The following is a 15,060-nucleotide window of genomic DNA, read 5'->3' as shown; positions in this document are numbered from 1 at the left end:
CCCTGTGACCCCATCAGCTCTTCTCACTCCCAGCCCCTCGCCTGGCCCAGGGCGATGGAAGCAGCCACAAGGGCCTCAGGGTTCCCCTGCTGAACGTCGAGATGGTCCTCCCTCCTGGTGTTCCGGAAGTGCCCGTAACTTGATAGACTGTCCTCCTCTTCCACCCTCTGGGCCTTGGTCTGTCCTGGCTTCCCTTGCCCCTTCCGTGAGCCCCTACCCCCGCTCCCCCGAGAGCTTTGGAAGAGCCATCTCTGCCCATTGCAGGCACGGTTTTCTTCATATTAAAGGCCTTTTTGGGGGTGTTTATATCATCAAAATGATGACATTATGTTCAGCGTAGAAGTAATGTTAAATATGTTAGTTCTTTCCAAATTGGCGAAGTAATTTGTGCCTAGGATGTTTGCCCTTGGTAGCTGTGTCACACCTAATTTATAGTCCTCTAATGTCCTGCGAAGTGCTGGGCCCCGTTCTGTGTGCCATTATCTGATTTTTTTTTTAAACTAAAATCCTTCTTTTTCCTAATTAACTTCTTCACTACCTCTGAGAAAAATAGGTGACTCTCTCAAGCCTGTGTCTTTTAAAATGCAGTAGAACTCTCTGTTTCATCATGTTAAGAGAGAGGGTGGTGACTTCTATATCCGAGTGTGTTTGAGTTGCCCCGTGTCTGGGTCACATCACTGGTGGATTTCCTTAAACTGCTTGGGATAGCTGTCATGAGTTACCTTTTAAGTGAAGTTAAAATTAAGTCTCTCAAAGACATAGACCCGGAAAAGTTAAAGCATGTGCTATGAGAGCTGTAGCCTGACAAGAGGAGGAGGTCCAGACGAGGCTGCAGTGCTCTTGAAATGGTGAAATTGATGCATTTGTGTTTTGCTGACCCACGTTAGGTTAGTTTTTTGTGTACCTTCCTAGAAAACGCTTGCAGGGAGCATCCTTCATCTTACTGAACTGACTTTTGTTTTGTAAATTACTGCATATTTATTTAATTTTTTAGTAAGGCAATTTCTCCTTATTTACAGCCAGAATTATTTTAACACATCTTTTGGATGTGATAGTAGTTTCCATTCTTATGATCATGAAGAATTGTGTGCACTTACTTTGCTGCTTTGACTACAGTGTAATTCATCGTAGAATTGAAAGGAGATTTTAAATCACATGTTATAGAGCTCTTAGCCATTTCTTCCATCACCCTGCACCAGATTCCTGCAGATACAATTGCAATTCCTAGCCCTGCTGACCTTTGAAGAATTAGCATTATAAAGTTTAATGATAACTAACAATTGTAAGGTTAAAAAAAGCACATTTATAAAAACAGTTGGTGCAGGCCTCAGTTTTTTTTCATAGGCCCATAATTTCCAAGGTTGCTATTTTCCAGTGACTGTCTGTATTCTTTTGACTGCTAGCGCTCAGTATTTTACAAAATGACACAGTTCTTGGAGATTTGGAAAATATGGTAAGTGCTAAAATAGCTACAATTTTTGTGTATATGAAGACTTTTTTCAGCTCGTGTGAATCTTTCTTGCTGTAAACTCTTGATGGAGGTTTGAATGGTGTTTGTTTTTGGAAACCACAAATAATAGATTTCACAATGCTCGTCGTATTTGGTGTGGTTATTACACATTTGGGTAGTTGACGTAGATTCTTTTTAGCTTCTCAATACGGAAGGTCGACCAGGAAAATGCTGAAATATCATATGAACTGGGACCTTCAGAGTGAACTCCTTGGCTGTCGGCTAAAGTTGGACAGCAGCTTAGCTTGCAGTGTACAGCACTCCAGCGTCTTGGTAACCGCATCCACGCATGCCTGGCTCTCTATTAGTTGCTAAAGTAGTGGTGGTGTGAGTACATGTGTAAATGCCAGGTTCCCCGCTGTCCCCCAGGACCCAAAAGGTGTTTCTGGTTTCCTCACAAGGTGTTCTTGGGTGGATGCTGTCCTCCTGGTGCTAGGGTTTCCCCACTCAATACCAAATAGGCATGGAGCTGAGGAGGGGCGGGGAGGGTGTTTTCCTGTTGCCTTCACAATTGTTCTTTTGAAGTTTTCTGGAAAAGTGTGTGTGTGTGTGTCTGAATAAATATGGCTGACGTGGTTCAAGAAGTACATGCTGTTCTCCCCTGTCCTTCCATCTGCCTGAAAATACCGACGGAGCGATTACTTTGTTAAAGCTCACATACTGCGTTCCTTCACTCTGCGAGTTTATTATCCAGTTCAGGGACCAGTGCAAACATAGAAGGGCCCAGTCCCCTAGGAGTGCAAGGTGCTCTGTGCTACCAGTTACCAAGTTAGTTTAGGCAACCGAGGTTACAGACCAAGGAAATCAGTGTAATTGGGAAAATAAGTGAGTGACAAAGTCGGCTTGAGGGGCAGAGAGTTCTGAATGCCGGATGGGTGCTTCTGCGCCCTCTCTGAGAGAGAGGGAGCCGTTTCTGAGGGCCCGGTATGGCCCGAGGAGTGTTGCAGGAAGGTTAGGGCTGTTTGCGGTACAGTCGCGAGAAAGTAGAGGGAGGGAGGGGGTCGCAGCAGCCTCACCTCAGGCCTCTACCCGTCTGCGGTCGGTGTGAGGCGGCCGGAGCCTGAAGCGGGGAGAGCAGAGGAACAGGAACGTGAGGGGGGTCTTCTCGGGCGGGGTCAGCTTGGCTAGTTTCGTGGAGCAGCCGTGCTGGCGCTGCTGCTGATAGAAACGTCAGGGCTCGTCAGGGCTCGAGAGGCTGGTCTCGGTAGGACTGGAAGTGGATGGACGAGCCGGCAGTTGGGGGTGGAGCCAGGAGTTTCTGGTTCTGAGGTCCTGCTCCAGCAGACAGACAGCAAGGGAGACGCCCGCGCTTAGGAAGCAGAGAAGGTGCATGGAGACCAGGGGGAGACGGCACGAGGGTGGAGCCGGGATGGGCCCGCGGCCCGCCCCCAGCCTGCGCACGTGCACTGCTGGTGAGAAACCGCGGGACCGAATGCAGCTGTTCCTTTCTTAAGGATGATGGAGGGTGGTCTTTAAGAAAACCTTAAACTGAGTGATAGATGCCGGAGCAGTCACAAACCGTTAAGGACTAAGGGGGCTGTGTATGGCTCGTTCTAGAAGTTTTCCCGTGAAAAGACAGGTGAAGGAAGCAGGCGGGGATCGTGACATCAGATGAAGGTTTGTTCGGGTGTCTGATGTGACGGATGAGATGGAGAGTCTGTGGTACCCAGGACGGTGGGCTGGGACGTCCTGGGGCAACTGAGGAAGAACCGGAAACTGGAGGGTGGTGAAGGTAATCAGGGGGGTGAGGCGGGCTCGTGGTCCCCCCCCCCCCGCCCCCATAGATCCTTTTTTACATGTAAGTGAGTATTTCATCCTCTCTCTTCTGTGGTGACTTGCTGCAGTTTGGGTACTTCAAGCTCTCTTGTTTGTGGGTGGCTTAAGAAAACCACTCTTCCAGATAAGCTTTGCTGTCCGCTCCATACGAGGTTGCTTGTCAAGCACAGTGTAAAATTGTGGGCTTTCTGTGTCCTTGAAATAGGAGTGAACTTGTTGGTGGGTACAGAGAGTGGCCTGATGCTGCTGGACAGAAGTGGCCAAGGGAAGGTGTATCCTCTGATCAACAGAAGACGATTTCAACAGATGGACGTCCTGGAAGGCTTGAATGTCTTGGTGACAATATCTGGTAAGCGTGTGTTCGGGGAAGGCAGGCCCGCAGCACTGTTTAAAAACGTGGCACTCGCTGGCACAGAACTCGAGTGAGCTCCTTTTCTGAAGTAATAGCTAAATGCCCTAGAACTGTAGCATGATTTTACAGTAACGTGGTAGGAAAATGTATTCAGAGGGGGCCCACGTGTACACATCTGCCTGGGGCTCTGCTGAGAGGTCCCGGGGAGCACAGGAACCTGCACTTCCTACTTCACACTGCCCGCCACCCTGCCGCCGCCCTCTGCGGCCTGTCCCGTTCAGAGTGTGGGTTTATGTCCACTTCCTTCCACAGGGCTCTCTCACGCACAAGGAACCGTTCTTTGCCATTGATGGTAAAAGTACCGTGGGTTTTTTTTAATGTCAGTCAACACTTACTATAAGTGTCTTTTTAGAAAGAGCATTTTTCTTAGTATAAATTATATGTGTTCATTGTAGAAAGTAAGAAACTACTGCAGAAAAGCAAATGGGAGAAATAAATAGTAAAATTATCCGAAGATAACATCTGTTAACTTCAGTTTTTAATTTCCAGTCTTTTAAGCATACAGGCACTCAGAATACACACTTAGGGGGGGAAAATCTCCATGAAAATAGTTATGCGACATTTCAAACACTGAGAGAATAATACGACACCCATGTACTGACAAGGTAGTTTTTAACAGATGTTAGAATACACTGCTCTGCATACCTTTGGCATCTACTTGCCCTTGGTAGCCACTGCCCTGAAGTTTAAGTGTATTCCGTCCTTTCTTGTTTGTGCAAACCTTGTGGGCTACCCTCTCCTGTCCCTGAATGTTCCTTCATGGTACCCATTCTGCATGGCTACAGGATGTTTCTTTGCATAGACGTACGATAGTTTGTTTACTATTTTCTGTTGTTAGTCTTTCCATTTATTCCTTTTTTTCCCTCTCATGTAAACATTTTTCACAAGTATCTTTGCAGCTCACTTAACCATCAGGCATATGAATCCATGTTGCCTAGATCATAATCTCCTAATAATTTGTGGGTTTGCTGGGGTCAAAGAGTATGTAGGAGTGTAAGACCTGTCCTCTGATAACAGCAGTGATTTTGATTTAATTACCTGCTCACTCAAACTTGTTACATTTATTTATACGTAACAAATTTCTGGCACTTATTTTAGTTTTCAAATGGGCTTTTGGTTTAAGATGTTCATTGAAATGCAGAAATTTCACCATCCGTCTCTTACTTAAATGAGAAAACAGCCGTTTAAAACTTGAGCTTTAAAAAGTGATGGAAGATAAGTTTTAGAATCGTAGGAAGGAAAAATAAATCCGCTAAAAAATGGCTTAAACTTCATTTTGTGATCCAGTGAGCAAGAGGATTCATGGGGATCAGTAATCAACTGATACCATTTTTTTGGCCTACTTTTCTGTATTCTTTTCTTTCCTCTTTGTAGCTTTCAGTGGTTTTCAAAATCATAAAAGTAATTAATACATGTCAGTTGTAGGCAACTTCGAAAACAGAAAAAAACTTAGGAAGAATAAAATAAAATGTAACCCCCATCTCAGAGATACCTCTTGTTAACATTTTATTGTATTTCCCCCTCCTCGTTTCTGTAAATATATCTCATAGTGTGGGAATAAAACACTGTACATAAAACGATGTCATCTTTGTTTCACTTAATACATTGAGTATTTTCCCACTTTCAAAAATCCTTCAAAACTTAATAAGGTTGTGTTGAAGTATAAGACATGACACAGAAAGTGCACAGACGTATAAATGGTGTACAGCTCCGTGAAGAGTCACAGTTAGAACCCATGCACGTAGCCCCCCACCCTGGGCACGAGGGGAGCCATCCCAGCCCCCCGGTGGCTCCCCTGCACTGCCCCTCCTCCCCAGAGGGAAGCCCTGTCCTGACGTTGAACACCTTAGAACACGCTAGATACTCTTTTGTGTCTGGCTCTTTTCCTAGAGCAGTTTTACGTTTACACAGAAATTGAACAGAAAGTGTAGACGGTCCCCATGTTGGCCCTCTCCAGTTTCCCCTATTCTCTCGCATTACTGTGGTACATTTGTTAGAGCGGATGAACCAATATTAATACTTCAGCTAACAGGTTAGCTGAAGTCCACGGTTTGCGTTAGCGTTCTCTGTGTGTGTGTGCGCTCTGGGTTCGACCCACGCATAATTTTACCCACCGTTGCAGCTTCATACAGACTAGTTCCACGGCCCTAAAAACCCTCTGGTTCTCCACCTACTCCTCCCTCCCTCAAAGCCCCTGGCAACCGCTGGTCTTTTTTTACTGTCTCGATATTGCCTTTTCCAGAATGTCATAGGGGGGCTTACGCAGTCTGTATCCTTTTCAGACTGTTGAGAGCAAGTACCTTTTCATGAATCTCTGCGGTAACATCTTTTGTCTGTCCTAGGCACTTGCTCAATATTTCTGCTAGGTTATCTCTCTTCTAATTGATTTATAGGAGTTCTTCACGTGTTCTGGGTGTGAGTCTTCTGTTAGCTCAGTAAGTTGTGCCCATCTCCAGTTTATGGCTGGGTTCAAGTCCCCAAGTTGGGTGATCTGTGAAACCCTTTGGTGCTCTCAAATGGGAAATAATAGTTACACTAGAGGGTTTTGAGAATCAGATGACATAATAGCTTGAATTGAGTTGCTAGTGAAACTGATACAAAAAGGTTTCCTAGGGGATGATATTTATTGTTTATTGCAGTTTCTTTTGGTTACTATTGTTGTTAATGAGGATATCTACTTTTGAATATGCATGTAAAGTACTTATATTTGTTTTGCTAGGCAAAAAGGATAAGTTACGTGTCTACTATTTGTCCTGGTTAAGAAATAAAATACTTCACAACGATCCGGAAGTTGAGAAGAAGCAGGGTTGGACGACCGTGGGAGATTTGGAAGGATGCGTCCACTATAAAGTCGGTAAGTCCCACGGCGGGCGTGAGGGTTTTGTTTTGCCAAGGTTTAATTAATGTTCCATTTAAAATCCATGTGTTTTTGAAGCTTTCAGTAATGAACTTGTCTCTGAGACTTGTAACTCATTTCTGTATCAGGGCGTTTCTGAGGGACCTTCTAATCCTGAGACCTGCAGGCCTTCAGTTAATCTTAACTCCGCTGACCCTGCCGTCCGTCGTGAGCCTCTTCTCACCCTTTCCTTGGACAATCCACACTCTGTAAGATGTGGCTCACATCTTGCAGAGAAGAAGGGAGCGTTGCCAGAGGAGAGACGTTTGGACTCCTCCTTTGCGCTGTAGGCTTGTCCTCACTTGGAGGACTCTGGGTCCTTGGCAGTCACTGACTGAACGTTTGAGAGTTTGCCCAAGTAGCTGTGGCCTGTTGGTTTGAATTAAATGCGCTGTGCAGAGCTACTCCGCTCATCACTAAGAAATGAGTCTTGCTGGCCAGTCAGTGTTTCATGGCAGCCGTTTTGTTCTTTTCTCCTCAACATGCCTGCCGTGCTTCTCATGAAATAAGATCTCACAAGAACAAAACCAAAATAAGTTTTTTCGTGTTGGGGAAGAAAATCAAAATATAGGTACTAGTGTTGGAAATAAAGGGGAAATAATGGAGCTTAGCCCAGTTACAGTTTTATGGGCAAGATGATGTGTTCTAATTGAATTTGAAATGGGAGGTTGAGAAGGTTAGCAAATGGTATAAGTCTTAAGTATACAGAGACTGTATACTTAAGACTGAGTAACGTAAGGGGTGTATTGAATGTTGATTTCTGCTTGTGTGTTTTCTTTTCCTCTGTGTTTATGAAACTACATACTGTAGTCAGTGCCTCTGCTCCCAGGGATATTACATCCTTGGCGTTGTCGTCTTGTTTATGTAACCTGTCCACGGCCCTCAGCTCATTGGTTACTAATGAGTGCGGCTGCCACCCCGATAGTGGACTGATTCTGAGTGATCCTGCAGGGCTCTATCACCTCGGTATAGATTTCGGGATTAGAATTTCCTGTGTTGTGTTTTTGTGTACTGTTTTTTGTTTGTTTGATTGTTTTGCGGTACGTGGGCCTCTCACTGTCGCGGCCTCTCCCGTTGCGGAGCACAGGCTCCGGACGCGCAGGCTCAGCGGCCACAGCTCACGGGTCCAGGCGCTCCGCAGCACGTGGGATCTTCCCGGACTGGGGCACGAACCCGCGTCCCCTGCATCGGCAGGCGGACTCTCAACCACTGCGCCACCAGGGAAGCCCCTGTGTACTGTTTTTATTTGTTGATAAGTAACTGAAATCGTCTAAGGCTAAATGTAATGAAATGGCTCTGAATAGATGACCCTACAGGAGAGTGAGAGGCAGATGTGTTAACCTGAGCCGGGCTCAGAAGGCGGGGTGGGGGGGTGGGTATTTAAATTTATATGTAAACTAATTATCATGAAATAAACGTTACAGTTTCTTTCTTCAGTGACATGAGTACATTCCAGGTGCTCAATAGCACCATGTAACTAGTGGCTGTCATATCAGCAGGGTGGACATAAACCCTTTCCATCACAGAAAATTCTATCCCATCAGCACTGCTTTCAGTGCCTCTTATAATCCTTTGTATCTTAATAGTCATGTGATTCACTTGAATAGTGACAATACATGAAATAACAAGGAGAGTTATCAAGTCTCATGTTCAAAGGCGGAGTGCTGCGGTTTAGAGAGCCCATGAAAACACCGGGAGTCTGCACCAGCCAGTAAGTCAGGTGTGGCCAGGGCCCCTCCGGGTATCTGCTCTAAACGGAGTTGCTGGCTGTGAAGAGGACTGAAACAGCTGCGTAAACGAGGCCTATATATATATATATATATAAAGTTAAAGAGAGATTTTCTTTACTTTTAGTACACAACTTTAGCTAAACTCCTAGCAATTACTACTGTCTCTATAGCTCAGGAAGTGGTTTGAAATGATACTTGATCTTGTACACAGAAAGAGATAGAATTCAAACTCAGTTGATGAGTATTTTGTCGTAGCCTTCTGTGTTCCTCCATCTGTAACCCCCCCACAGGAGTCAGGAAAGGCCACGTGGAAGATTTGACCTCTTGCTGGGATTCGGGACCCTCTTGTCTGATAAATCACATCATTATCCTTTTGAACTAGTACTGAGCCCTCAGGGTGGTAGGGTGGAAAGGCTGACATTGTCCTTGATTATTAAGTACTTACAGCCTAAGAAGGTTAGGGACATCAGCGGAAGTGCTCCTCGATGGCAGCCAGGGTATGGAGTTGAGTCCAACGCAACGCGGAGGAGGATGGGAACCGCCTGAATTGTACATTAAAGAATCGGAAAAGCGAACCACGAGGCTTGACCTCTCAGCACTTTTCTCTTGTTGGTTTGGTGGCTCAGCAGAAGGCATATTTAGAGAGTTTGCAGAGGACAACTGAAAGAATTTGGAGTCCACGTTGATACTGACCTGTGCTCCTCTTATTTGTTGTTGCAGTAAAATATGAAAGAATCAAGTTTCTGGTCATTGCTTTGAAGAGTTCTGTGGAAGTGTATGCGTGGGCACCCAAGCCATATCACAAATTCATGGCCTTTAAGGTAACAACATCAAGTGCACTTAAAAGTAGCATCAGCCGTGCACGCTGTGGCCGAGAGCCAGGGAATACGTCTGACAACCCCGAATGGTCACAACTGATCGTTTAAAAGCATGTGCTGATATTGGTATAACTTTATCATGCGAGAGGCCATTTCTAATGGAACAAGCTGAACTGTCGGCTTTCTAAGTCCTCAGAATGTGAGAGAGGAGCGGAATGTTGGGCAGACACGTGGATTGAAAGGACAGACTGACACCACCTCCATTTAAAAAGCAGACCTTGACTTTCCACCTAAAGTCATGGGCGTGTATAAAGATGTAGATGTTTATGTTTTTGACAGGTATCCAGCAATAGGCAGCTTTAAGATATATCTATTCAGTAGAGGACTAATTAAAAATGAAGTTGCAGAAACTCTTGATGACACAAGGAATGCATTATTACACATTAAATAGAACAAGTATTAAAATATGTATAGTATACCATTTTTGTTCAAAGAAAGATACTGTAGAAAAATATTAGCAGTTATTTTTGTGGATATTTTTAATATTTCTTTTTTATACTTCTAGAGTTTGCACTAGATACAAATTTATGAAATTCTTAATTGAAAATGATATTACTATAACATTAGATATTATGAATCACTTAATAACATCGTTTCTGATATTAGACAAAAAACCTTAAGCATTGTCCCCCGGGGCTGTTTTAGGGCAGGGGAAAAAGTTAAGAATTTTGTATCCAAAAAGATTCTATTTACTTATGTTTTTAAATAGTTTTGACATATTTTATTAAGGGTCGGCTTCCATTATTTGGAAGATGGACATACTTAGATTGCTTGTTCCTTGATTCCCCAGAAAAGCAGTATAAATGGGGTTATCATATTTGCTTTAAAAAATAAATAAAGCCACATAGTATTGACTAAAAGCTGTTGATGGTGTAGTTACAGTTCTCTTCTGAGATCTGGTCTTAATTACCTTCATGTACCAGGTACCAGGAACTGTACTAGTTGCTTTTATAAATAAATACCTTATTCCAATCTGCCTTATGAGCTATACGTGTTGACGTTAATGAAAAACTGAGGCCACCCAGGCTGTTACGGCACATGGTAGCCTCTCGTTAACTTTATCACTCTAGCTGGAAAACTAAAGTGGAGGTTTGAGTAGCTCAGCAGAGACTGTGATGATCACACTGATAAAATTCTCCTTACGTGTATCGTGTGGCAGCTCTCTCTCCACTGTCTGCGTTGGAGCAGCTGGTGCTGACTGACAGATAAGAGCAAAATAACTTCAAGACTTACTGTACAGAGTAGTTTTGCTTACGGTTTTTGCCAGGGTGGTTCAGTAATTGAGTAACGGCGTGCCTGGGTCTAGCTTCTCCAGTTTGAACCATCAGAAATAAGCTCTGCTTCGTCTCACGGCTGCTGTCTCCGTTGCTTCTTTGTAGTCGTTTGGAGATTTGGTGCATAAGCCATTACTGGTGGATCTCACTGTTGAGGAAGGCCAGAGGTTGAAAGTGATCTATGGATCCTGTGCTGGATTCCATGCTGTTGACGTGGATTCAGGATCAGTCTATGACATTTATCTACCAACACACGTAAGAAAGAACCCACACTCTATGGTTGGTTGACAGGCTTCATTTTACTTTGACTTTTTTCTTTACTCTGCTTAGGGAACTAACACAAGCAGGGATCCCTTGCTTTCCCTGTGCTGTGGGGGTGAGTATTTAAATGGCGCCCCTGTTCAGTAGCGCTCTGCTCTGAGCCAAGTGGAGACCCCCTCTCCTGGCTCTGAAGCGCTCCTGAAGACCTCCTCGCCCTGCTTTCACTAACACGGGAGGGTTGGGCAGCCGCTGTCAGGTCAGAAGCTCCGTGGGTCGGGACTGGTTAGAGGAACATAATTGATTAAGTGGAGCCCCCAATCCAAGTGTGTTCCAGGGGCTCCGAAAACGTGAACTAGTAGATTGTAGGACCTATCAAAGGTGGACTTGCAGATATATATATATATATATCACATGGGTTTTCCACAGTGTTATCCAGTGCTGTGTTTATCACCAGGAATCTGAGCCAGCGCATTCCCCAAGACATTCTTATTGAGCCCTTTTGCAGGGATAGAAGGCGCCACAAACATGCGTGCCTGTGCTTTGTTCCTCTTCTCTAGATCCAGTGCAGCATCAAACCCCACGCAATCATCATCCTCCCCAACACGGATGGAATGGAGCTTCTGGTGTGCTATGAAGACGAAGGGGTCTATGTGAACACCTATGGAAGGATTACCAAGGATGTGGTTCTGCAGTGGGGAGAGATGCCAACGTCTGTAGGTGCGCGTCCCTGACGGGAAGAGGCCCTTCCTAAAGAGGCGTGTAGTTTGTGTACTGATTTTACGTGTTCTTCAGACCCTCTGGCCACTTAACAGAGTGGCTGGCAGTAGATGGTGGAAAGTTAGACTGTAGACCATGACACACGTAATAGTCTTATGTTAGGACCAAATCCAAGTAATTATTTTTTAAAACTCTGTCGTTCACAGTCCTTCATTTAATCTTTAAGACAGCCAGGGGAAGTAGGGCAGGTGTAGTTGTTGACTGATGTGTGGGAAGTGAGGGGAGACAGAAGGGTAAGTGATCACTCTTGCCATTCCGTGGCCCAGCCGCAGTCGACACTCAGCCTCCTGACCGTCCCTGTGCGTTCAGCAGCGAAGGCTGACCTCTGGAACCCTCATGGCTCCAAGTTTATGTCCCCAAACTGTTTTGGTTTAATTGCAGTTACGTCACTGGTTCTGTCCGCTTGACTTTCCTTCTCGCTGCCTCCCTGGTAACTAGTGTGATGAAAATACGAGCTAAGCTATGGGGTGGGGGTGGGGGGGCGGGTGATGCTCCGGCGTGAACTGCCTCAACTGTTGATTCAAAATACGGCCTCCCGGGATGGACCACGAGGGTGCACATGCAGAGTTCCTTGCAAACAAAACCCCCAAATACTAGCTGTTTAGAGCGGTGGTGTGTGTGTGTGAGAGAGAGAGTGTGTGTGTGTGTGTGTGTGTGTGTGTGTGTGTGTGTGTGTGAGAGAGAGAGAGAGAGAGAGACCTGAGCAGTTTCTTTCCACGGCTGTCTTACCTTTAACAATATGTGTTTTCTCCTCTCAAAAAGCGTATATTCGATCCAATCAGACGATGGGCTGGGGAGAAAAGGCCATAGAGATCCGGTCTGTGGAGACCGGCCACTTGGACGGTGTGTTTATGCACAAAAGGGCTCAAAGACTGAAATTCTTATGTGAACGCAACGACAAGGTAACGGCTTCCTTAGAGATTCTTTTTAGTTTGCTACTATCTTTTAGCAATGGTTTATTTTCCATGGAGTTTGGTGAAGCCTTTCCTTGGGATTTTGATGGATTCTGAAATAAATTTATCAAGGAACTTTTCAGCAGTGACTTTTTAGGTCTGTTTATGGAGGTCATGATATATTTTATTTTGTTTTTGTTGAGGGGGTGGAGATGTTTATCGCTGCAGAAATCATCCTATGTTGGGTTTTTGTTTTTTGTCTTTTGGGGTTCTTATTCCCATCAGGTGGCCTGCCTAGGCTACGTTTGGTTTAGGGATAGAGGAGGTTAAAGCTACCAGTTTAGATGGATGGAATTCTTTTGTGTTTAGAAGGAACCCTCGTGAAAATTTAAGTAACAGGGTAAAACTTCCTCTCCCCTGATACGTACCAGAAATACACCACTTGTTGGTCTACCTTTTGAGTAGTGAAATAAGTTCATCGTTTGTGTGGCATAAATGCCTAAGAGGTGAGATCATTTTATGCAGAAGTAGGCGTACTTCCTGCAGGTGAGACCCCGGGGCATCAAAGCCCCAGTTAAAACCTTTGCTTTTTGAAACTGGCTGCATCCTTGTCTTCTCTGGGATTGACTCCCTCCCTCCCCAAATCAGCCTTGGAGTGGAACAGACACTGGCCAAGGGTGTTGACCCCTCGGGCCTTTTCTAAGCCCAAATTTCTCTGTCTTCTGTCACTTGGATAAAAATATGTCTGACCACCTGGGGCCGCCCACTGCAGCCTTAGAAACATTTCCCCCTTTTGCTTCACGTTAAAACATATTAAACCTCCTAGCAAGCAGACCTCAGCTTGACCTCTCAGACGAAGAGAGCTGTCACTTCTCCTTGTCAGCTGGGCCTCCTGCCCGGCCACGTGCTCTCCTACTCAAGAGCTGCATCACCACCAGCCCACTTCCTCCTGCCGTCCTCTAGCCCATTTGCCGGTGCACTTGGCCTTTGTTTTCCTACGTAATACCTCCTAGATCTTTTACCTTGAAAATCCATACAACCTCAGACCTAAGCCAGATTCTGCCAGCTTTTTGGCTCACACTTTCCTGAGTGTGTTCAGTAGAGCCATACCCATGATATTCCTTGAACTTCAGGCATTTAAATATTTTTATCATTCATGATGTCACATCCATCGGGGTTTATTAATAAAAGGCACAAAACTAAATTATATTACTTTGACTATAGAGTCATATGAAGTCACTAATACATCTCAGCTTCATTTTCTAAAAGAGAGAAACGAGGTAGCGGAGGAGCCTCCCCTCTGCGCACTGAGTTTGCCAAAATCCCATTCATCTTTCAGAAGGTATTAGCCGTGGAGGTGAACACAGACGATCCCGTTTCGGGAACGCCGCCTTTGTTCCTCTGCGTTCTCACAGTAGGGCACGACGTATGAGGAGTCATCCGTTGGCTAAGGAGCCTTCCTGGTCAAGATGAAAACTGGCTCCTTCACAGACGAATGGACGTCACCCCAGATTTCCTTTGGGAGGGGCCCCTGGGGTTGTGGGACCAGGGTCCTGCTGACCCCTCTCCTCCCCTCTCCTCTCCTCCCCTCTCCTCCCCTCCCCTCCCCTCCTACAGGTGTTCTTTGCCTCGGTCCGGTCCGGGGGCAGCAGCCAGGTGTACTTCATGACGCTGGGCAGGACCTCTCTTCTGAGCTGGTAGGAGTGGCGGGCGGGGATGCCGGCCCCGGAGTCATCGAGATGAGAACCTGGAATTCCTGGCAACTGGAGCTCGGAGCCGCCCAGGCCGCGTGGGCGGGGGTCTCCTCTCCTCTCCCGCCCGCTCTTACCAGTTCATCCCCACTCTCTTCTTGTCCTGTTCGAAATAAATCAAGGCTGCAACGCAGCTGGTGCTGTTGAGACTCTACCATCAGGTGCTATCGGTGTTGGAATCAAGCATCAGGCAGAACGCAAACGCCTTCCCTCCAGCTCCAGAATTCCTCGTCTGTGACTCTGTCCCGGGGTGTCTGCAGGTGGAGAACAGACACGCCGGCGGGTGGTTAGAAGTGGGCACAGCGGGTGTAAAGTGTGCTCGGACGAGCAGGTCACTGAAGCCAAGAGCAGATTTAATATAGTAACATTAACAATGTATTTAATTGACATTTCTTTTTTGTAATGTGACCATATGTGGACAAAGAAGAAGGTGCAGGTTTAAGAAGTTAATATTTATAAAATGTGAAAGACACAGTTACTAGGATAACTTTTTTGTGGGTGGGGCTTGGGAGGTGGGGTGGGTGGGTTAGGGACCCATTTGGCATTTGGTTTCTTGGGGATTCTTTTTTTTTTGGCCAAGAACTCAGTCATTTTCTGTGTACCAGGTTTTGCCTAAATCATGTGCAGATAATTCTTCAAAAAAAGAAAAAAGAAAAAAAAAAAAAAAAGGAAAAGGTGTGCATTTGTATCCTGGCCAGAACCTTGTTGTGTGACAGCATTAGCACTGCCTCAGTCAAAGGTTTAATTTTTGTTTAAACCTAGAAGTGCAACAGCAGTTTCACCACGGTCTGCACTTGCGGAGGGAAAAAAAATTTTTTTCAGCCACGTGTTTATTTTTTCGCCTACCTCATTGTTTTTAATGCATTAAGAGGTGGTTTAGTTTATATGTTTTTGGAGGAAAA

General features: G+C 45.4%; 1 protein-coding gene across 50 annotated transcripts in view; it reads left to right on the top strand.

Moving 5' to 3' along the window:
• MAP4K4 (mitogen-activated protein kinase kinase kinase kinase 4) overlaps positions 1–14,690 on the top strand; it is a gene marked incomplete at its 5' end in the record, with an annotated part of 171,531 nt that extends 156,841 nt beyond the window's left edge. For 23 of the 50 annotated variants that reach the window (XM_079940172.1, XM_079940191.1, XM_079940171.1 and 20 more), the window contains 7 exons: positions 3,492–3,635; positions 6,418–6,552; positions 9,045–9,145; positions 10,582–10,755; positions 11,295–11,454; positions 12,277–12,416; positions 14,025–14,690. In XM_079940172.1, coding sequence (XP_079796298.1) covers positions 3,492–3,635; positions 6,418–6,552; positions 9,045–9,145; positions 10,582–10,755; positions 11,295–11,454; positions 12,277–12,416; positions 14,025–14,108 — 938 coding nt within the window. In that variant the 3' untranslated portion in view covers positions 14,109–14,690. Of the gene's footprint in view, positions 1–3,491; positions 3,636–6,417; positions 6,553–9,044; positions 9,146–10,581; positions 10,756–11,294; positions 11,455–12,276; positions 14,001–14,024 lie in introns of those variants that run through there. The other 27 variants (XM_079940185.1, XM_079940184.1, XM_079940159.1 and 24 more) reach the window with 4 other exon arrangements.
• Between the last annotated feature and the right edge of the window lie 370 nt (positions 14,691–15,060).

Source organism: Stenella coeruleoalba (genome assembly GCF_951394435.1).
Source record: "Stenella coeruleoalba genome assembly, chromosome: 13".
Classification (NCBI taxonomy): Eukaryota; Metazoa; Chordata; class Mammalia; order Artiodactyla; family Delphinidae; genus Stenella; species Stenella coeruleoalba.
The sequence above is the reverse complement of the archived record's forward strand: the minus strand, read 5'-3'. Positions and strand labels throughout refer to the sequence as shown.